At 43.1% G+C, this 22495-nt stretch overlaps 1 protein-coding gene across 6 annotated transcripts in view; it reads right to left on the minus strand.

The window, feature by feature from the left end:
* Window positions 1-22495, minus strand: part of Brd4 (bromodomain containing 4) — a 71650-nt gene that overhangs the window by 26019 nt on the left and 23136 nt on the right. For 4 of the 6 annotated variants that reach the window (XM_055612097.1, XM_055612096.1, XM_055612098.1 and 1 more), the window contains 3 exons: window positions 6156-6474; window positions 2776-2913; window positions 1333-1468 (listed from right to left, as the gene is read on the minus strand). In XM_055612097.1, the coding sequence (XP_055468072.1) occupies window positions 1333-1468; window positions 2776-2913; window positions 6156-6440 (559 nt within the window). In that variant the 5' untranslated portion in view covers window positions 6441-6474. Of the gene's footprint in view, window positions 1-1332; window positions 1469-2046; window positions 2134-2775; window positions 2914-6155; window positions 6475-22495 lie in introns of those variants that run through there. The other 2 variants (XM_055612099.1, XM_055612100.1) reach the window with 2 other exon arrangements.

Below are 22495 nucleotides of genomic sequence, written 5' to 3' on the forward strand. Positions count from 1 at the left end.
GGGGGGGGGGGGGGGGGGGGGGGGGGAGGGAGGGAGGGAGGGAGGGGCAGTGGAGGAGGGTAAGAGAAAGAAGGAGAAAACATTCTGTATCGGTAGGCTGACCTACAGCAGTTGAGGTACATGATAAGCAAGGTGGAGGTTCTACTGTTTCCCATTTTTCTTTCTCTACTCAGCAAGCCTGGGCTTCTTCCAGGACTGATAGAAGACATTCCCATGCCTGTCCCATGTACAAAGAATCCAAACTGTTAGTCCCAGAAAGCGAGGAGTAGGCTCTGCGTGTATGCATAAGGATGTGACTTAATATGTGTAAATGCCAAAAGAGCGACCTGGTTCTGAGTAGTAGTGCATGTATGTAACACCAAGGCTTAAAAGAGGCATGGAGATTTTGACTCTGAGTTAACACAGAGCCCCTGTCTAAAATGTTGAGAAGGGAGGGAGGGAGAGAGAGAGAGAGAGAGAGAGAGAAAAGTAGAGAGGGAAAAAAGAGTAGGAACATGCATGTGAATGATACACTGGATTCAGTGGTCCCCTGTGTCTTTAGTACTTCAGAACAAGGTGGGGTCAGGCTTAAAACATATTCTCAAAGAAGCAAACAACTAACATCCAGGAGCTACCTGAAAACTGCCACTCTTGCAGCTCAGAGCCATAAAGGACAAGACACAGGATACCTGTTAACAGCATCTCTGCCAGATGGCTGCTAGAGTTTTGTCAGTGGTGGTACGGGTGGTAACCAGGAGGCAGGCCGTACACAAAGACAAGGAATAAGTAATTGGTGTCAGATGAGTGAGCATCAGAGGCGAACATGAGTGCATTAAAGCAATTCAGAGAACAAACCTTAAGGCTTTAGGATTGAGACACTAGTTACAATAGCTTCTGTCAGATTAATTTTTTTATTCTAAAATAGAAATGCAGAGTTGGGACTGAAGCTCAATAGTGAAATATTTGCCTAACCATGTGAGTGGTGCTAGATTTGAGTTTTAGCACCACAAAATAAATAGCAAATGATAAAATTGAGAAAAGCAAAAAATATTTACAGCACTAAAGGTGAAGAAATCAAACACCAAAGTGCATGGAAATTCATGCTTTCTTTTGTACATAAGTCTATCAACCACTCAGGGCCTAACGACTCTGCCAAGGAGAGAGACTTCAGATCCACGGGACCCCTGGGAACACAGCCACTACTGACACCAATCCCATATTATTCAAACAACGGCACTCAAGTATCTACTATCTCCACCTGACTCTGTAATCCCTAGTACCCTACTAAACTTGGGAAATAACAAAGATGAGGGGAGAACACAACTGATTTACTTGTTGTTTCAAGTACTCTACCTGTTTCTTTCCTCCCTCGTCCTCTTCCTTTTGCCTGGACTATCATAATCTCAGTTTCTTCTGTGGGCAGTTCATTGATTTTTTGCAAGAAGAGCTTCTCCAGAGCTTCTGCCATTAAGACGATGTCATCTCCAGGCTGGATGAGGAAACAGGTGGGGTAGAGCTGGAAGGGCCCCTCTGCCCATCTTTGTGGACAGGACACCAGGGCCACCCCCATGTCCCAACACATGGAGCATTGTACCCAGGCTCTTTCCATGATCTGGACTCCAGGGGGCCACAATGGTTATGCTACTAGGTATTCCTAACAAGACCTGTCCACCTGTATCTCCCTTCAGTTTTAAGCTCCAAGAAACCATCCTTGTGACTTATGTACCTACCAACTCAGTCAATCTCCTAATGGGATGCCCTCCTTTCTTTTGGGGTCTCTTCAGATACAGCTCAAATGAATTCACTAGAAATACTCAAATTACACAGCATTTCTCGTGATACTTTTTAGGGTTCCAACATTGCTCCCCAATGTACCCCAGCAGCAGCTCAGTGGGGTTTGGATGAAGCCCAAAACACATTGCCTTACGGATCCCCACTCTGTCACCACATCCAGAACATGCTGTCCCCGTTCAGCTCTAAACTGAGGGCCTGATCTGTACAGGTTGCTTCCACCTAAGTGGTGAGAACTAAGGCTTTACAAAACACAGTAAACTTCAAGAAACTCACCTACCCATCTCTTCTGGGCAATTTTACCCACTACACGAGCAGAGGTCAAAAGCTGAGTTCTGTATAGTGTCTCCCTCCAGAGTCGTTCTATTTGAAAGGGTTGGTTTTAATCACATCTGTGGTCTGAACTGTAAACAAATGATCTGGCTTCATGGCACAGCCGAGCCGAAAGGTTTGGCTACGGGGTTGGGAAGTGACCCATGGGTCTATATGTAAGACCAGGGGGGCACTCGATTTTATGGCCATGTCCACAGTTCCAGGAGACTGTGACCCACAGAACAGCTGGGGTCTGCAGCTAGCCCCACTATACCCTCTCACATCAAGGTCTGTGGCTGGGCACACTTCTGCAAGACTCTAGTGGCACAGGCTCTTTTACCTGACAATCTACACCATCCCAACAGACCACCTGATGTCATCTGCCCTCATATGTTCTCTATTAGACATGCTCAAGAACTAAAATAAAATCCCAAGGGTACTAGAGGCAGGTGCTTCTAACAAAGAGAATGCCCTTCCCCCCACATCCCACAAAAGAAACACCCAATCCTAGGCACAACTAAGTCCCATTACCCTACCTCTGGGAGTTCTTGCTATCACACTTATAGCCCAGCTGTTCTCAGCAACCCTGCCCTTAGGCTCCTGACAAGCATCCCCATTTTACTTCTTCTTCTTTTTTTTCTTCTTCTTCTTCTCCCCAAGCCCGGCAACTGGACCCCTGCCCCAACATCTCACCTTGTTGTAGATGTAACAATTTGTAAACATAGTGTTGAAGTCCTGGATACATTCCTGAGCATTCCAGTAATAGTTGTTTTCCAAGCGCTTCTTTATTGTTCCCATATCCATGGGTGTTTTAATGATCTTATAGTAATCCTGAGGAGCAGAGAAATCAAAGAAAGCCAGTGTCACATTAGCAGTCATACTGGACTGGCTGCCTGGGTGTGTGAGCCCCTCTCACAGTCAAAGAATTTCCCATGGTGTCAGGGAGAAACTGACGGTAAAACGAGTAAAGGACAGACTCTAGCTGGCAATGTGGAGGGCGAAAAAAATGTACAAGCTAACAGGTTCTCTTAATAGGGGGGGAAAACCAAATACTTTCTTTTTATAAAACAAAACAAAACAAACAACAATCACAAATAACAAAACCACACAATGTATTTTGATCAGTATCTGCCCTCATCCCTCAATTTCCTCACCCAGGCCTCCTTGTCCTTCCTAAATATTCTACTGAGTCCTGTTAGTGCTGCCTGTATGCATGAGCGGGACTGTTAGGAGCTGCCACCTCCCAGCAGACCTGTCCCCAAAGAAAACTGACTACTCCCCCCCCCCCCCCGGGAATCACTATCTTCTCAGGTGGGGTGGGGCCTTATAAGCTCCCCTTCTCTTTTGGTGTGTTAGACATCCTTTAATTCTAAGAGAAATGCATACAACCTTTGAAAGAATAGTTCTTGGGGATAAAAAGGCAGAAGAGAGTATCAAGGTACGATCTCAAAATTAAAACGGGCAAGAAAAGGCCAATACTGTCCATGAAAAGGAGGTACATACAGGTGCCTTGGCTCTGGTAAGGGCTACATGTGCACACCCTGGCCAAAAGGCCAACTCGACATCAGACTCCCTAACCTATTTTATGCTCTGCCTACTCTCTTCCTAGAAAAATTACAAATAAACTAATTCTTATGGAAATCTAGATAGATTTTACTCTGTGGACAAAACTCTGAGAAGAGTATTTAGACCTGCATTGGCTAGTGTGTCAGGTGACTCAAAGGCAAAAGTACAACGGTAAAGGGCAAGCAAAAGAGCAGTGGGATGAAAGAATGTTGAGGAAAGGAAATGAGAACTAAGGCAAATGGGTTTACTATAGGACAAGTGGTCAAAATGCACATAAAGACATGAGACCCCAGAAATTACAAAAGGGGCACTTGGAAGGTGGATAATGGCTCCTGAAGAGTATGAGCTCTTATGCCAACAGCTGATTAGCCCCCAGGTCTACTCAGATTTAGGGTTCTGAGATCCTCCTTGCCCAGCAACCTTTCTTTGAAGACATCAAATCAGTGGGAGTACACACCTGCAATTCTAAAACTTAGGACATAAAGGTAGGGGGATATGGAGTTCAAGGGCCTGATCTGGCTATGCAACAAGTTCAAAGACAGCCTGAGAATTGTGAGACCCTTTATTTTTAAAAAGGCTGTTAAAGGTGACATCAAAATTGGCAGAGGGGCATGATTTACATCATCCAAGAGAGGAAAATTCTGGCCCAGAAATTTCAACCTCTGCACTAAACAGATTTTAAAAGTCAAGCCTCACCTACCATAAACTTACTGGCCAAGATTTTCTTAAGTCTTTACCCCTCATGCCTCTGTTCCTCTGCCCCTGTTGTATCTTTTTAAAACAATTTGAACACACTTTTTCCTCAAATCCAAGTTTCTTCAAATAGCAGCTTCATATCTTCACCATTTCATTCAAACAATCACAAATCTGGTTTCGACTTCTATATCACATCTAAGGCTTCTGATCTTCTAAAGGCCAGCACAATGACAGTGTGGGACTCTCACCCTTTTGCTCTCGGGTTCTATGATGTAGATATCTAGCAACTGGTGATTTTTTTTTTTTTTTTTGGCCTCTTCAATATGGCCTCTCCTTGTCCCTCTTCACATTAAAGTTTGGACCCCTGTCTTCCACCCTCAGCTCCTTCTATCCTATTTTATCTCAGAATGTTGCTGTGGTGAACCTCATATATTGAAACGCTAGGCTCCTAACTCGTGGACTGTTCAGGAAGAATTAGAAGGTATGGCCTTATTAGAAAAGGCGTGTCACTGGGGTGAGCTTTGAGATTTCAAAAGCATACACATGGCCTAAGGAGTCTCACTCTCTCTGGCTTCATCTTGCAGTTCAGGATATAAGCTCTTGGGGACTGTGCCTACACCGTAACTACCTGGCATCACCCCCCCCCAGCCACAATGGTCATGAACTAACCTAATCTTCTAAAACTGTAAGCAAGTCTCCAATTTAACTTTTTTTATAAGCTACCTTGGTCATGATGTCTCTTCATAGCAAAACAACAGTCACTTTTCACTGCATATCCCTGCTATAGACTGGCGCCATTAATCTCCCCCAACAGCCTCCTGAGTGTCCTAAAAGCCCCCACTGCCAGCCGCTTGTATTGTTTATCCTAACCAATGAATGGTGGGCATTACCTCCCCACACACCACTTTCGTTCATAACCCAGACGTTTTGTCTCTTCTTGTAATGCTATGAGACATATACTCGGTGGACACAACACAACTGTGGTTTTCAAAACAGGTCAGATTAGAGCATGACATTTTTAAAAACCTGAACACCTGGCGGAGACTAAGGCCACCAATTCCAAATGAAGAGTTCTAGCCTTCTTAGACCCAATCTGGAAAATGGCCACCACCAAATAACCCATTTGTCAGGGAGGCATAAAACTTAACACATACCAGAGAGTAACTTGGAAACCAAGCCTTGGTTTTTAAAGAAATATGAAAGCATTTGTTCTAACCACTTCTTGAGGTTTGGTAGGGTAGTTAAGATTGTAAAGCTGTCTGCTAGACATGTGTAAAAATGGAACAGTCTCCAAGAAAGAGAAGAACAAGCCCAAGTGTGTTGCAGAGAAGACGGATGGATGGATACGGTCCCCAGGGAACATGCATCACAGTCTCCTTCAACCTCAACCTGTCTGCACTTGCTCCCTGGGAGATACTCTACTGTCTTTCCCAGGTTGGCAGTGCTTTGCTGGTGCTGCAAGTAATTACTGTTGCACTACATCGGTCCCCTTTCTGCACAGGCTGACCAACCACAACTGAGAGAAGAAAAGGCTTAGAGTGCTAGTTGGGCCTCTGACTTCAGCTTTAAACCCTCTCTATACAACTTCCCCTGGTATCCCAATTAACTAAGCAATCAGTTCATGTCTAAGCCAGTTACCTTGTTCTTTTCCTTTCCTGTTTGATTTTCAAGATGACTACGATATACTGCAAGGCCACTGTGTATACTGGTATTCAGAATTCTTACCATGACTCCAAACACATCTCCACCATTCTGCAGAATCTGCAGAGATTGAGGGTGGTAGTAGCCATAGGCCCTGCCCAGCTACTCACAGGGAGGTTCAGCTTGACGGCATCCACAGGCTGCTGGAAAGGCCACGCAAACTGGTGTTTCCATAGTGTCTTGAGCACCACTCTGAGCAGATATTGCAGTTGGTTGGTCTGCCTCTTGGGCTTATTAGGGTTGGAAGTCTCTGGGGGTGGAGGATTGGTGCTGGCTGCATTTGCTGGCTGCGGTTGGGCCTGGGCCTGCGTTGTAGACATTTGGGAGGTTTCTAGTCCATCCCCCATTACTGGCAGATTTCTCAATCTTGTCCCAGGGCCACTCTCCGTAGACATGCTAGTGATCCCATCACATTCTTCACCAGACACTCTACACAAAAAGAAAAAAGTCCCATCAGCGACTAGATAGTACCTGAACCCAACTAGAAACAAGTGACACAAGGTTGCAGAATCCAAAGATTATGCTCTATTGGCATTAACTGGTCAGGATGACTCGGAGAGCTACTCCATCCCCCAACTAAATAAAAGTGCCGTAGTAATTATCTCTTCCAAGACTGGTCATCTAGCTGAGCTTGGGGATGAGAGCCTGTAATCCCATTATTCTGGAGGCTGAGGAAGGTGGTTTGCCAAGTTTATGACTTGTCTGAACAACTTAGTCATATAGTGTCTCAAAAACAAAACAAAAACAACAAAAACAAAAAACCCTGAGTGGTACAGTACATTAGGCATGCACACATGTACACAATCTCAGTAAAAAAACAAAGACTAACCATCCAGCACAGAGGATTAAGTGTTACCTATTAACAACTAGGGACAGAGCACCGAGCTAAGAGCTTTATCGGGAGCAAGTGAAGACCCTGGGGAACTACAGAGTTCACAAGGGAGAAGGCATAACAAAGCTATGTTTCATAAACTTGCATGATCCTTTCCCCACCTGTAGACCTTTAGGGGATGCTGGTTGTATAAGAGGATAATATAATATAATATAAACCCTTGTTTATATCTATGGCTCATGAAGCACAAAGTCAAATCAATACTTCTATTCAGGCCAGGGCTGCACTGGGAGGAGGAGAAAGGTAAGGCTTATTCACCTGGCTTTGGATAGCTTCACATTTATTACAAAATTTTTCTGGGTTATTCAATAATGCATGTTTACTGAGGAAAGAAATTTCATAAAAGGTTACTGATCATAAAAAAAAAAAAAAGGCATACTTGTCTATCCAACTATCCCAATGAAACAAACCACAGCTGAAGGAATAGTAACTTCTCCCACTCTAATCCCAGTTTTAAAAGGATATTAAAGCTTTGTCCTTGCATCTCAACATAGCATTAGAGACAGTGAAGGGTACCAAGAGCTAAAACTAATGTCCATCTACTTCATGTAAGTCTGAAGGGGTTGATGATGAAGACCAGCTAGGTAGTTTGTGGAAAGCACCCAAGTGAAGACAAGTAAGCCATGGGTTCAGGACCAAGATGTGGCAATTCCCTGGAACAACTTCAGTGGGAGGTAAGCATGTTAAAACAGTCTAGCACCATGGACTATGCTTGTTTCTTTCCTTTTAAAATGCTGAGAGGGAGGGGGGGGGAAGAGTCAGAGAAAGACAGAGACTGACTACATGCATCTCCAATGCAGTTAAAGGACAATCAGGTTTCTCCTAGAAAGTTTAGGACATGTCTGTAAACACAAAAATTGAGAGGTTGAGGCAAGATCATGAGTTCAGTGGCAACTGGGAACACACAACTGTCTCAAAAAAAAAAAAAAACAAAAAAACGAACATATATGCACACCCTCCCTCCTTCTGATGCTGTGTACTGAACATGTGCCAAGTAAGCAAGGGGTGAGCAGGTCAGAGCAGGGAGGCTGTAGATCAGAGGGACAGGACAGCCCAGTACTCTCATCCTCACCCACCACAATACTCTTAATATCATTCTCACACACAACCATGGGAAAATGAAATGCTCTGGGAATTTCAAGAATCTACTCCTACTGCAATGACCCCCACCCCCAAACAGAAACAAAACAAAACAACAGAGGGGGAGAAGGGGGAGGAGGAAGAGCCACCAGAAAAGCTCATCTGCCCATAGGGCAAGGAAATGAGGCCCAGTGATTCCCCCCTATAGCACAGAGATGACACACTCAACTTCCCTTGGTAAATTCTCCCTTTAATGGCACTCTCATTAGGCCTCAACCATCTATGCACCACAATATGTCTACTGCACGCACACATGCACACCCACACACATACATACATGGGAGTGGGGGAGCTGAGGGGGTGCCAACATCCTACCCAGCACCTGCTCCTATAGTGAGGTAAGGAGAGGTAGGTCTGATCAGCACAGCAACAACAGACATCAATCTAGACAAAGAGACAGCAGCATCCATGAGAAATGAACAGAAGGGTAGCTAAGAATCTGACAGTTAAACCAACTATATAAGCCAACTTTCCCATTTAGGGGTCAAAAAAAAGTTGTTCCCCTTTCCATTCTGACCTGTGACCAAAAGGCAGAAGGCTCCACTCACTAAGATAAGAATTAAAGAAATGTGAAAGAACTCGACATTACTGTTTTTTCAACCCTAAATTCATGACCCAAGTGGATGCCATGAGTCTCAATCTGTTCCAGAAGAAAGCCTGTAATAATCTGTTCTGAGTTTAAAGAAACAAGGGGGCAGTTGAAACAAGGGTGGACAGTATGGTGCTAATACTGACAAGGTGCCCTAAGATACCATGTTACAGTGAGTGGGCCACTGAAAACAGTAGTAATACAACTGATGCTTTGTTAGGCTCTAGTATATTCCTTTCACTGGTGCTGTTAATTTCCAAAGTTTATTTTCTTGCTTTTACTTTAATAAAAAGCAAATATCATAGAAACATCAACAGAAGGGGAAAGCAGGTGGTATCCACGCTGGTTCTAAATCAGAAAGGTTGTACTTACCATATAGTGCTTAAAAGACAGTCATTAAGAAGTAACTATAGCAGGGTACAGTGGAAAATGCCAAGGAGGTAAGGAAGAGGCTTGAGTACTGGTTAACTGAAAGTCATCATTGTATAATCTGCCCTACAGCATAGAAAAAGTCTTCACTTTTAGTGCTGATGATGCTCTATGCTCTGTACTTGACCTGTATTAGTTTAATTAATCCTCACAGCAACCTCACAGGGCAGGCAGGCAGTGGCACCATCATTTTCATGGTGATACCCATGACAACACAGAAGTCAATGGAAGTCAACTAGAGATCCTGTGGAGTAGTGCATACTTGGTGTGCTCTGATGCAGAGTAGCCTCACCACGCACGGGAGCAATAACCATGAGCTTCTGCATTGGCTGACAGCACAATCCTTCATCCTTCAGCAGGGGCTCGAGCCAGACTTATCTAGTGGTGCTTTCTCCAAATATTTTCACCCTCAATAATAAAGCAGAGCTAATGAGACACCTTGTGGTAACTGGCTATCTGTTTGCAAGGAGACTTGGGTACCATTATAGGCCAAATCTGAAGCACAGTCCCTGTTGAAAACTGGGTTATAAAAAGAGGCCTGAAAGGACGTAGGTTGTACTTGTTTTCTGCTGGCCAATTTCTGCTCTCCCAAGGCCCACAGGAAAAAATACATTCAAATTCACACATATCCTTAAGATGTGGAAGAGCACCTTTCTACAAATTCAAGTTTGAGGCAATGACAAGGGTCTGCCCAGAAAGAAAAAGAAAGAGGTAGGGGAACACTGATATTGACAAAAATAATTAAGAAAAATAAAACAAGGACTTTTCAGGTAAATGGATGGAACTACAAAAGATCATACTGAGTAAGGTAATCCAGATCTAGAAAGATGAACATCTCATCTTCTCTTTCACTGGCGGCTCCTAACCCTGAGTACATATCCTGCAGAAAGCACAAGAACCAGGAAGGCAAAAAGGGCCCACTGCCTCGGTAAAGGGTTAGAGGGACAGAGTGGTGAACAGCAGGCTACAGTGATCTGACCTGGTAGTGTGTGCATGGGCAGTAGGGGCTGTGTGTGTTACTAGGTGAGAGAGGAGGGAAAAATACAGAAGGAGGGTAAAATTAACAGTAAGAATATATGAAAAAGTCCTAAGGAGTCACACTATTAAGTTATTTATACATGTGTCTATAAATAAACACATATATAATTTAAACAAAAATTTCTCATCGGGGCCGACAATAATCCCTCCTAGAGCTAACTACCACTGAACAAAAATTCCAACACCACGCTTAGAAGCCCTCTTTTGAGTTGTTTATTAGGGTTAAGAGATTCCCAAACATGCATGATACTGCTATGCCCTGGACTGCTCTGGAGAGGTAGAACATAAGTACCTATTGCTGAAGACATCATGCACTTCAGACACAGGGGCCAGAAGTCCCTGAACAGATCTGAAGACCTCCTTTCTAAGAACTAGCTTTTCATGGTACCAGAAGGAACCACGCAAACGCCTATAAATGACTGGCAGGCACAGCCTTGGTGGTAACCAATACTTCTTTAATTATACTCAAGACCTGTTCAACAGGAGGGAAACTGTGTTTGGTACTAGAAACCTAAACAACTAGCCAGGGCTAGTGAAGTCAGAGATCTGGGAGGAAAACCTGATTAAACTGTTAAATATTTTTCCTTACATCTCTTTGCAACAGAGACCATTTAAACACACACACACACACACACACACACACACACACACACACACAGCGCGGCTTGGTGGTACAAGCCCGTAATCCTAGCACTTGGGGAGGCAGGAAGCGGATCTCTGTAAATTTGAGGCCAGCTTAGTCTACAAAGTGAGTCCAGGACAGCTAAGGCTAGAGATAAGCCCTGTCTCAAAAAAGAAAAAAAAAAAAAAAAAAAGAAAAAAGAAAAAAGAAAAAATAACAACACACACACACTCAAACTGCAGACTTACAGAGCCCAGTCCCAGTGGATACAAAACACTCCTGCACCAAGAGCTTATGCACCTTGTATAAGAGGTGGCAGAATGAAAGGAAGAGCTAGAGGACCAGAGAGCTTGCTGTTGAGACTGTCTTCTAGTATTGTCAGAAGCTATACACAGGAAGTCTTACCAACATGACAGCCTAAACACGAGCTAAACAAGAATAAAAGACATGCTAAAGTGGATGGGGTAGAGGAGGTCACAAAGCCTCACCCCTACACAAGGAATGCTGAGAGTGGGAGAAACAGTCTTCCCCAGGGAAAAGGTTACCAATACCAAATGGTTGGCCCTGAAATCATAAAAGGAACTTTATACGTATTGAGCAGGTTATTTAGAAATATATATGTACGTGCATGTAAACACCAATCAATTTTTAATAGGACATGAATGTGAAATAAAGCAAGAAGAAGTACAGGGGAGGGATTAGAGGGAGAAAAGTGAAGAGAGAAATGATGTAATAATATTACAATCGCAAAAAGAAAAGACAAAATCAAACACACAGGTAGTTTTCATTACTAGTCTCATTGTCCTGGGAACACCTCTGCTGAAACACTGACTATACAACAAAAGTATGAGAAGGCCCTTTCCTCTAGCAGTGGCTACTTCACATTCATGGCAACAGCACTGATTAACTATGCAATCTGTGTCAGTGGGGAAGCACAAACGGGATTACTTTTCCATCTAACTGGTTCTTGTAGCTGGTGAGAACAGGGCTTATATCATGAGCCAGACTGCACTGTCTGGAGCCAGGCCAGTGGCTGCGTGCCAAGGCAGCTCTTAGAAGCCTTAATCCTTTTTCGCTCAGTTTGTACATAACCTGCCCCCCATTACATGACAAGCTGGGCCTCAGACTCTGCAGTACTGCAGACCCTGTATCTTCCCTAGAACCAGATGAGTGGAGGTGGAGGTGGAGATAAGCCAGCCTTTTTGCTTGCTTATGGAATGTGAGAAACTCTCAAGTTCTGTTTCCTCCACAGGCCAACAAAGATCTTCCAGCCAGGAAGAACAGAAGCCAGGTCCTGGGCTGGCTACAATCCTCCCAACTAGCGTTTAGTGCCGTGCCTTCAGAAAGTAATCGGCAGACCAGCCACAGGAGTATGAGAAAGCTCAACTTTCCCCCTCTTTTCTGTAAAAGATGCCAGCAAGCTGGAGGAACAAGCACAAAGCTCAACTGTTACACACAAGTTACACATCATGGTGGTGACGGTTAAATTCTGGACATAAAAAATTCATAAATTTAAAATGTTTCTGTAAGAACATGCAGTAAAAATCAAATCAAAGCAAATACTGGTATGGATACCATTAAGATTGCTGGGCTAACTTTTCCTGTAAAGGACCACAGAGTAAATACTGTTATCTGTGCAGGACAGACACAGGTCTCAAAACAATCCATTCTTCTGTTACCACAATGTGAAAGCAACCACACACAAGAAAACAGGTAAGCCCAGCCATATTGGACTGAAACTCCAATTGGCCTGAGGGTCAGTTTGCAGGTTCTGTTCCATAAATTTCTAGGCTTTCTGAAGAGAAAGAAAAGGGAAATGTCATATAATAAAATTTTGGTTTTGAGTTTTGTTTTTATTTATTTATTTAGAGGCAGGGCTTCTCTGTGTGGCTCTGGCTCTCCTGGAACTCACTCTATAGACCAGGTGGGCCTCAAATTCAGGGAGCCACCTGCCTCTGCCCACCAAATGCCAGGATTAAAGGCCTGTGGCACCACTCTTGGCTAATAAAACAGTTTGTTAAAAAAATAAATTTTCAGATGATTGTTAGATACAATGTACACACAAACACATATATGGAACAACAACAACAAAAAGGTGGATGTGGGCAGGTCAGTGAAGGAATATACCTATTTATACAAAAACAAAAACCCCACTTAGGCTGGTGGGCTCCCCCTCCCCCCGGAGGCTCCCCCCCTTCAAAGACAGGACAAGATTAATGTCAGACTTCTAAGACTCCAGGTTGTTTACAAAGCAGGAAGTGAAGAGTCAGAAGATCCCAGTCAGTGACAGCTGACAGAGTCTAAAATGTGATGTTCACATCTAATATTCACCCAGGGGTACAGAAAAAGGCAGTCCTGCACCTTCACCGATGCCTTTGACAGACAATGGAGCGCCTAGGTAAATAGATCAAGGGGATTCTTGGCTTCCATATAGCATTACCTAAATAAGCCACTTAGTCAACCATTTTAATGCACTACTAGGGAGTCCTCAGCCAGTGCTCCATTGTGGTGACTATCTAACCAGGTCATTCTGAAGATGGTGCTTGGATTTAAACTGACACCTTCTCGGTATGAATATGGCTGAATGGAAATAAACCCTACATTGTTTTAAATGACAACAGTTAAAAGCAGAAAAGAACAACAAACAAAAACCACTTGACCAAGACCTAAGACTTTGCAAGAAACATTGTTGCTATTTGACATTAATACTACAACCTTCCACAAAGTAACCCACAGAAATCAACTGATCCAACCCTACAGAGGATAAAGTACAGGGGAAAAAAAATCAAGTTAACATAAGGCATGTCTCATTTATGCTTGGAGCTTTCCCAATCATCCTTCTTCTTGTCTCTGTGAGAGGGCCATACTAATCAGCCCTTCTGTGTGCACCTAGGTATCCACAGGAACCTCAGGAGCACCTAGGTTGGCATCTCACACCCAGAACCCGTAATGAAGCCTAAATGTACTCCGCAGGCTATTTGTCTTCTGGGTCTAATTAAGAAGAAAGAATAACCTGGGGACATAGCTACGCTGACAGAGTCACATAATCTGGGCATGGTAGCAAAACCCTCTACTTTTATAACCCCAGGACAGGGATGGGAGAGTCAAGAGAATCAGAAGTGAAACATCATCCTTGGCTTCAGACACTGATTGAGCCCTACTTGGAATACACAAGGTCCTACTGTACCAAAATCCAAAACAACACAAAACACTGGGAGGAAAAAGTCATTCATTGATAGGGAGCTTTCAGAACAAAGCAAACCGAAATCCAGGCGCTGACTATCACACTCCAGATGAGCCATCCATGGAACTTCTCATGTTAAAAACTTAAAAAAAGAATGGGACTAATATTCATGAAGTAGGTTCAAAGTACAAAACAACAGAATAAAACGAAACAGAAAAATAATCTATCTTTGTTTCATTTTTAAATATTTGATTTTCTGTTCCCCATCTCCCTGGCTGATAAAATACAGTTTCCAATATAGAAAAAAGATGTTAAAAAGATCTTAATACCCAGGTTAGAGTAAGAGGCATACCGGAAGTACCCTACTTGTCAGAATGAAGCCCACCTTGCTACGAAAAACACGCATGGAGAAAGAGAAGAAATTCACACACTACGGCTTTCCCAGCTTTCTAGTTCTCTACATGTCGCAGCCAGGGACAGGGAGGCACTTTAGTCACGATAACCTGCCCTCCCTACCACAAGATAAGAGGCATGATAGAGCCTCTCCCTTCCATGAGCTTAACACTTGGTGGAGTCAACAGAGTGCTAGGCCAAGGCAGAGACTGGACAGGCACTGGGGCATTTACAGCCTGAGATCTCATTAAGGGAATTGCGACACCAACCAAGAATTCACCAAAGGCCTAGAGACTTCACCATCATATAGACAGGAGAAGTAAAAGGATCTAGTGGGGGGGGGGGGGCCCAAAACGGAAATTCTATCAATAACACTGTATCTATGAATATCCAATAGGAATGTGGTAATGTATGTGGCACATTAGCATAAAGGGGAGCTAAAATTAACAAGTTGCTTGCTGAACCTCCTATTTCCAAAATATTTCAACAACAACAACATGAATTACTGGCTGTTTCTGGTAGCATGCTTCAGGTTTTTAGGCTAGCTAGGTCTTCAGAAACAAACAGCAAAAGAGGCAGGGCTGGGTGAGAGCTCAGTGGGTACAAGGGTTTACTGTACAAGTCCAACAAACTGAGTTTGATCCCCATACCCACAGGAGAACCAACTCCCAAAAAGTTATCCTCTGACTTTCACATAAGCACCTGCATTCTTCAACAAACTCAAAAAATAATTTTAAAAGACATTTAATATTCATACCCAATCTTGGCACTCCATACTGTACATCTCACCTTGGAGGGAAATTTCATTCAAAATATATGATTAGGACTGAATATGTACATCTTAGTAGGAGTCAGATGTGGGAAGCCGCAGTCCAAGTCCCAGCACTGCACACATTTAATGTTAGCAGTGCACGTCTACAATTCAGAATGCTCACCTACAAGAAAACCACGTAAGAAGTAGACACATGAAGAAGGTATTTTTGGAAACAACATAGGAGATACCAATACAGAACAAAGAAAAAAAATGTTGATTTTCCTGTTGTAAAAGTGCTATGGTGCTAAAAGGATAAGGTCCAAATTTTTTGGTTTTGTCTTGGTTGTTTATCTGGATGGTTGGCTGGTTTGGAATCACTTTGTAGCCCTGGCTGGTCTGGAACACACTATGTAGACCAGGCTGGCCTCAAACTCAGAGATCGTCAGCCCTAGGATTAAAGAAGTGAGCCACCAGCCGGCTCTTCTTCCTCTTTTAGAGAGATTATTGATATACAGTAACCCAATCTGCTTTGAAATCATGATCCTCCTGCTTTAGCCTCTCAACACACTGAAATTACAGGCACAGCCATTATGTTGACCCACCTCTCCTTTTAAACGAATTCTAAAAGCTTTAGGTACATTCATGTTACTATGTAACTACCATACCACACAGCTCTATAACTTTTTCCATCCTGCATCCATTAAACATAACTCCTTGCTTCCCTGATTTCAATCCCTGGCAATCAACTACCTACCTTTCTGTCTCTAAGGCCTAGCTTGAGTGGAACTTCATTCATGGCTTACTTCATCTAACAGGGTTCAGATTATAGCATATTTTAGCAGTCCCTTTCCCAGTTTTAAGGTTGACTGTACACATAGATCGTTCCTTACTCACAGGTTCATCAGTTTCTGGAACTTGGCTTTCTTTTCTCACTGTGCAGGAGTGTTTATATGTATATATGTACACTGCACAAATGCCTGGTGACAGACAATATAAAAAGGACTCTAATCCCGTCAACTGGAATCATAGATGGTTGTGATCCACCATGTGGTTGCTGGGAACCAAAGTCAAGTCCTGTCTGCTTAAAGCACCTAGTACCTAACCACTGGGCCATCTCCTCAGTGTGGTTATTGTGAATCATGTTGCTACATGGGTTTAAGTGTATAAATATCCATTTACATTCTTGATTACAAGAGAATGTCCTGTTGGTCTGCTGAGAAAAGGTTGCCCTGGCTGGCATTCAATTCATGATCATCCTGTTCTGCCTTCTAAGTACCTGTAATGTAAGCACTCAACAGCATACCCAACAAGAATGTCGTTATTTTAACATGCAAACAGACATGCATGTGTGATATATGCCTGTAGATCTTAAGTTGATTCTGGGTATCTTTCTTAACTCTATTAAGACAGGTTCTCTCTACTGAACCCAGAGCTTGATGATCAACTAAGTCTGAACAGCCAACTTACCCTGGTGATCAGGCCTCTGCTTCCTTATGTTAGGACAGCAAGAGCTTCTGGGATCCCAACTCTGAGGGATGAGGACATGTGTGCATAGCAAGTGCTTTTACCCACTGAGCCATCTCCCCGGCCCCAAACCCTTATTCTTAAAAAGATGTTTGTGAAATTACAGAGTAGTAAAATAACACATCTACAGCTTCCTTTGGTGGGGGGGGGGGGGGGGGGAATAAAAAGAGGCATGGTGACACATGGGGGGGGTAGTCTGAACTATTGTAGAGGCTAAGGTAAAGAGGGATCTCAAATGCCATAAATTAAAGGCCAGCCTGGGCAACACAGTGAAACCATATAAAGAGAACAGAGAAAAGAAACTATAAACGTAACATAATCTCAACTGATGATGAGTCTTTCTTACAGATTTGAAAACTGCCAAAAATCACTGTGGTGCATGCATGTAATCCTAGTACCTTAGAGGATGAGTTGTATGAGGTTCATAGATTTAAAAGCCAGTCCTGGCTATATGTGAGAGACACTCTTAAAAAAAGAAAAACAAGGGGCTGGAGAGATGGCTCAGCGCACTGACTGTTTTTGCAGAGGACCGGGGTTCAATTCCCAGCACCCACATGGCAGCTCACAACTGTCTGTAACTCCAAGATCTGACACCTTCATACAGACATACATGTAGGCAAAACACCAATCACTATGAAGCATCTCCTGTCTTAGTATTTTGTAACTATTGTTCTCCATCTCCTTCTGACTAGTCAAATAAAGAGCTGAATGGCCAATAACTGGGCTGGAGCAGTTAGGCAAGACTTCCAGCTGAGAAGAGAGGGTCTCAGGTAAGGACCAGAGAGAAGGGAGGCACCATCGGAGATGCACGTGCCAGAACAAGACTAAGATGGAAGGTAACGGGCCCCGTGGCAGGATGTAGGCCAGGTCAGTATTGTCTGGTTGGAATAGCTGAGTATCTGCCCAGTGATAGTGTCCTAAGGTTATAATAGGTTTCCATGTCATTATTCAGAGCAAGGTGGGCATACAAAAGCCACACAGTTAAACAGCAACAACAAAAACCCAGAAAACAAAAGATATATATTGTAGTCAATATTAAAATTTTGTGCTATGCAGACCTGAACACTCGCCTTTAATCCCAGTACTCAGGAGGCAGAGGCAGGAGGATTTGTTTGTGTCCTGGGCCAATAAGGCTATACAGTTTGATGAAAAAATAATTAATTAAAAAAATTATACTGGATAAGCAATTCAATTCTCTTCAAAAAGCAGCACTGACTTACAATAGAATTTTAGATGTGCCTTCACTAATCCTGTTATACTAGACACAAAAATAGAATCTGCTCCCTTGAACTTCACTAGTTGCCATAGAAATGGCAACAAAATGCATTAAACTTTCAGGTGAAGAAACATATGAGTACTGAAAGAGAAAAACCTTATTAAATCCAGCACAAACTTACACCCTTTAAATGATAAAAGCAGTGCCCACAGCTGTAGCAGTGGCCACAGAGAAAAATCAACCGGCTCACTGCCACTTCCGCTGCCCTAAGGTACTCATGGCCCACTGCTGCTCCTGTCGGCGCCTCAGCGGGAGCCGTCCATGTTGACCTTTACTGCCTCAGCCTTCTGCCATTGTGAAAGCCAATACCTCTCCTGTCTCAGAATGCCTACTGCTGCCTTGCTGAACCTCCGGCTTTAGCCTATTGCCAACACAAGAGCTGCCCATGACAGCAGGCTAGTCATGCTGCAGGGAAAGACTTCGCCATGGACTCTTTGTAAACTTTATTTTTTTTTTTTAATGATATAAGATTTACTGGAATAAAGGGAAGGAGGAGTTAAGAACTGAGTGAGCCATAAGGACAGAAAGACAGAGAGATGGGGAAGGGGAAAGAAACTGAAGCAGAGAGCCTCTGTAAACTTTTTAACACCTCAAGGCAGAAAGAAAAGTAGCCAGACCCCTGCCTGAACAAGCTCCAGCAGCCTACTCCTCCCCTACCTCTGTATGTCACCTCCAACCCTCAGTAGGACTCATTCCAGATTATGCTAATGTGAGGTGAAAAGATTGGACAAAAACCTACCAATACTACAGCAGGAGAACTGACCAATCCCTGATCTCCCCCACTAAAACCCACCAATCCCAAACAGGAAAGCCCAGTGATCCCTGAGCTCCCCAAGCTCAGGACTTGAAATCCCACAATCCTCACTCTAAAATCCCTGCCCTAGAAAGCTCTTACCCTAAGAAATCCTATATAAGGGCTGTGTCTGTCCAGTTGCTTGCTGTCCTCACCCAGGAGCAGAGGCAGCCACTCCTGGATTTAGCCCTCCACTACATCTCTTTAAGAGAGTTTAGTACCTGGTGTGACTCTCTCATCAGAAGAAGCAATGAAGAAGAAGAAAGGAAGAGGAAGGGCAGAGCTTAGGTTCCTCAGCTTCCTCCCCTGGGAGCTGCAATGTCTCTACTGAGCAGGCCTCCTCTCAAGAGGTATATGGTTCCTGGGCTCCCCTGTCTCAGGATACCTTGGGACACTGTCCCACCTCAAAGTGAATCTATTACTTTGATACATACTTTGCTATTTTACCTACTGATTCCTTTGCCAAGTGTCAAGTGTGATCCAATCAACCTGAATCCCACTCTCTCAAGCAAATTACAATAACAGAATCCACAGGCTATACTGTTTCATTTTCTGATGTATGCAATTCCTTCTGGGGAGAGGATTGTCCCCCTAAATAAACACTGCAACTGTAAGCACTGCTGAATGATAGCTACAACTAACCAGTCAAATTTTCATTTCATCAGTATGTTCTAACTTTAATTAAGAAGTTAGGTAACCATACTTAGAATTTATCTCATTAGTATGTTCTATCTTTAATTAGGAAGGCAATCCAAAGAAAGAAACCACTGTGTGTAAATTGATTTTACCCAGTTTGCCCCCAAACTGGATCTTTTTCACTTTGTAAACTATGGAATCAATAACAAGACCAGGCACCAACTGAACAATAAAGACTTACCTTCAGCTAACAAAAGGGAGAAATTAACCTCCAAATCATTCTTTTTTTTTTTTTTTAAGATTTGTTTATTATGTATACATTGTTCTGCTCGCATATGGGCCTGCACAACAGAAGATGGCACCAGATCTCATTATAGATGGTTATGAGCCACCATGTGGTTGCTGGGAATTGAACTCAGAACCTCTGGAAGAGCAGACAGTTCTCTTAACCTCCAGTCCCCCCACTCCCATTCATTCTTTTTTGTTGTTTTTTTGTTTTTTTCTGTGTTACTCTGGCTGTCCTAGACTCACTTTGTAGACCAGGCTGGCCTCGAACTCACTTTCCCGAGTGCTGGGACTAAAGGTGTGTGGCACCACACACCAGGCAAGGCAATCACTCCTCTTAACTTTGAGAGATAGAAGGTTACAGGTGTAGAGTAAAATAAATGAGGTGAAGGGAAAGAATATTCACATCTTCTGGAAACTTTTCAGGAATTCAAGTAACATCACTTCCCTCCATCTCAAAAGAGGCCATGGTCTTCATCAACTGTCATGATACTAGGGGTGTATGCATATTAGCATGCAGGTGGAATTGTAAGTTATCTGGCAGTCATTCTGACAGCCATTTTAATGACGTATTTTTATGTGCACTGGTGTTTGTTTTGCCTGTATGTTTGTCTGTGTGAGGGTATCAGATCTCTTGGAACTAGAGCTAGACAGCTGTGAGACATCACGTGGGTGTCAGGAATTGAACCTGGGTCCTCTGAATCTAGTAGCAGATATGTGTATGTATACATACACATATATACATACACACACATACTGGGGGCACACACTAAATATATTAAGTATTTAATATATTTAAAGCCAAGCAAGTCTGGAGAAGTGCAACTTGCCCAGTATGTGTATCTTGCCTCACAAGACTATGGGTTTGTATTTACAATTCAGTTCCTGACCAGGGTAAGAGCAGAAAGCAGCAGTGTGCAGAACTACAGAGCCAGAAGTGTATTGGACACCTTTATAGTTTTTGATACTTCCAATAAAGGGGTCCCTAGGGAGTGCCAAGTGTTATATTTTCAAAACCATCCCTGATGACACTTACCTTCAAGCCATACCAGACACACCAAGAATCTGTGAGTCTTTACAATGTAACTTGGCATCGATGTCTTAATTAACCGGAAGCTAAACATTTCTGTATTCGGCAAAACATGTGTGAATATGACTAAGTGTAATGTTCTCTTTCCCCATATTTCTGAAGCTGTAACTGATAATGGCCTGAATATACAGCTCAATGGAGGAAGGATCAAGTCTCTAGACTGGAGAACCCCAATGCAATTCAGTGGATACACTTTGGTGAGCAGCTTTTCTTAGATCCACTGTTTTGTCTAGTCCAAAAGCAAACACGGGAATGAGAAAAGGAGGGCTTCTTCACTATCAGTTCTAAACAAAACTGGACACAACTATCTTGTTAGCTGAAAGACAAGGAGAACAAAAGAGTGAGCAGGGTGATAGAAAGAACTGGCCTGGAAATCTAATGATAATCACCCCTACCCTCTTTCAACTATTTTTGGAGACACCTTCTCAATACAGAGACAACTAACAACCAAGGGCAGCCTTGTGTTTAAAAGGGCAGACTGAGTCAATTTTTGAGGCTCCTCTGCCAGGTGCCCAGGGGAAAATGCAGTAAATAAATACTGGATGCCAGGACTAATCCAAAAAGAACAAAATCCTGATTCCCCTCAGAGCCCGGAGCTCTAGGGCCCAGGTGATATCCAAGCACCCTCTTAACCTCTGCAGGCACCAGGCACACACATACATATATACATGGGGTATATAGACATATGTACACATAGGCAAACTAATCATACTCATAAAATAGAAACAGGTCTTGATGAAAACATTTTTTTCTAGGGCCAGAACACTTGGGTAACTGTTGGTACATGCTGGTATCTCTTTGGCTATACTTATTAAAGTACTACAGGAACAGCCTACTTCTGCTGACACAGAGTCCTTTCCCAGTTACAGCAGCACCACAGTACTTGTAGAAATGAACATCTAAGCACAAACACACTTGATATAATGACTGCTAGCCTGTCAGACACCCACTTCATAGAAATAGGTATGATCCTCCCATTCTAGCAGGAGAGAATCACTTCTGGACAAGTGCTATTTGTGACCAATCATTTGATTAAGATAGAAGGCCCCTCCCTGGGCACTGGTGGCATACACTTTAATCCCAGCACTCAGGAGGCAGAGGCAGGCAAATCTCAGTCTGGTCTACAAGAACACCCAGAGCTACACAGAAAAAAAAAAAAAAAAAAAAAAGGTAAAAGGCTCTATATCATTCTATTAGTAAAATGATCACAATGCAATGAATGGATACAGCACTCTCCACATTTTAAACATAGCACTCTAATTCAGGCTAGTTCTGGCACTTTCCTAATTTTTAAATTTATGTTTATGAGTGTTTGCCTGCATGTATGTATACATACTATGCATGCCTGGTGCCAATGGAGGTCAAAAGAGGGGTCAGATCCCCTGGACTAGTAGTTTCAGAGAGTTATGAACTACCTTATGGATGCTAAGAACCAAATCTGGATTCTGTGCAAGAGCCACAAGCGTTCTTAATGACTGAGCCATCTCTTTAACAACTGAGCCATCTCTTTAGCCCCCATTTTCTGCCACTTCTATAGAAGGTCAGTAATTCTTTTCATTTTAATTAATTTTCTTTTTATTTTATGTGTATGAGTGTCTGACTTGGCTTTGTGCATCATTTTCATGCTTGGTGCCTTTGGAGGCCAGAAGAGGGCATTGGCCTCTCCAGAAACTGGAATTAGAGAGTTTTAAGCTGCAGTGTGTATTCTGGGAATTGAACATGGATCATGAGAAATTAATGTTCTCAACAACTGAGCCATCTCGCCAGCTACCAAAGTAGCTGCCATATCTACAAAAGTCATCCAA

This window comes from Psammomys obesus, unplaced genomic scaffold (assembly GCF_907164565.1).
Source record: "Psammomys obesus unplaced genomic scaffold, mPsaObe1.curated_primary_1811, whole genome shotgun sequence".
NCBI lineage: Eukaryota > Metazoa > Chordata > Mammalia > Rodentia > Muridae > Psammomys > Psammomys obesus.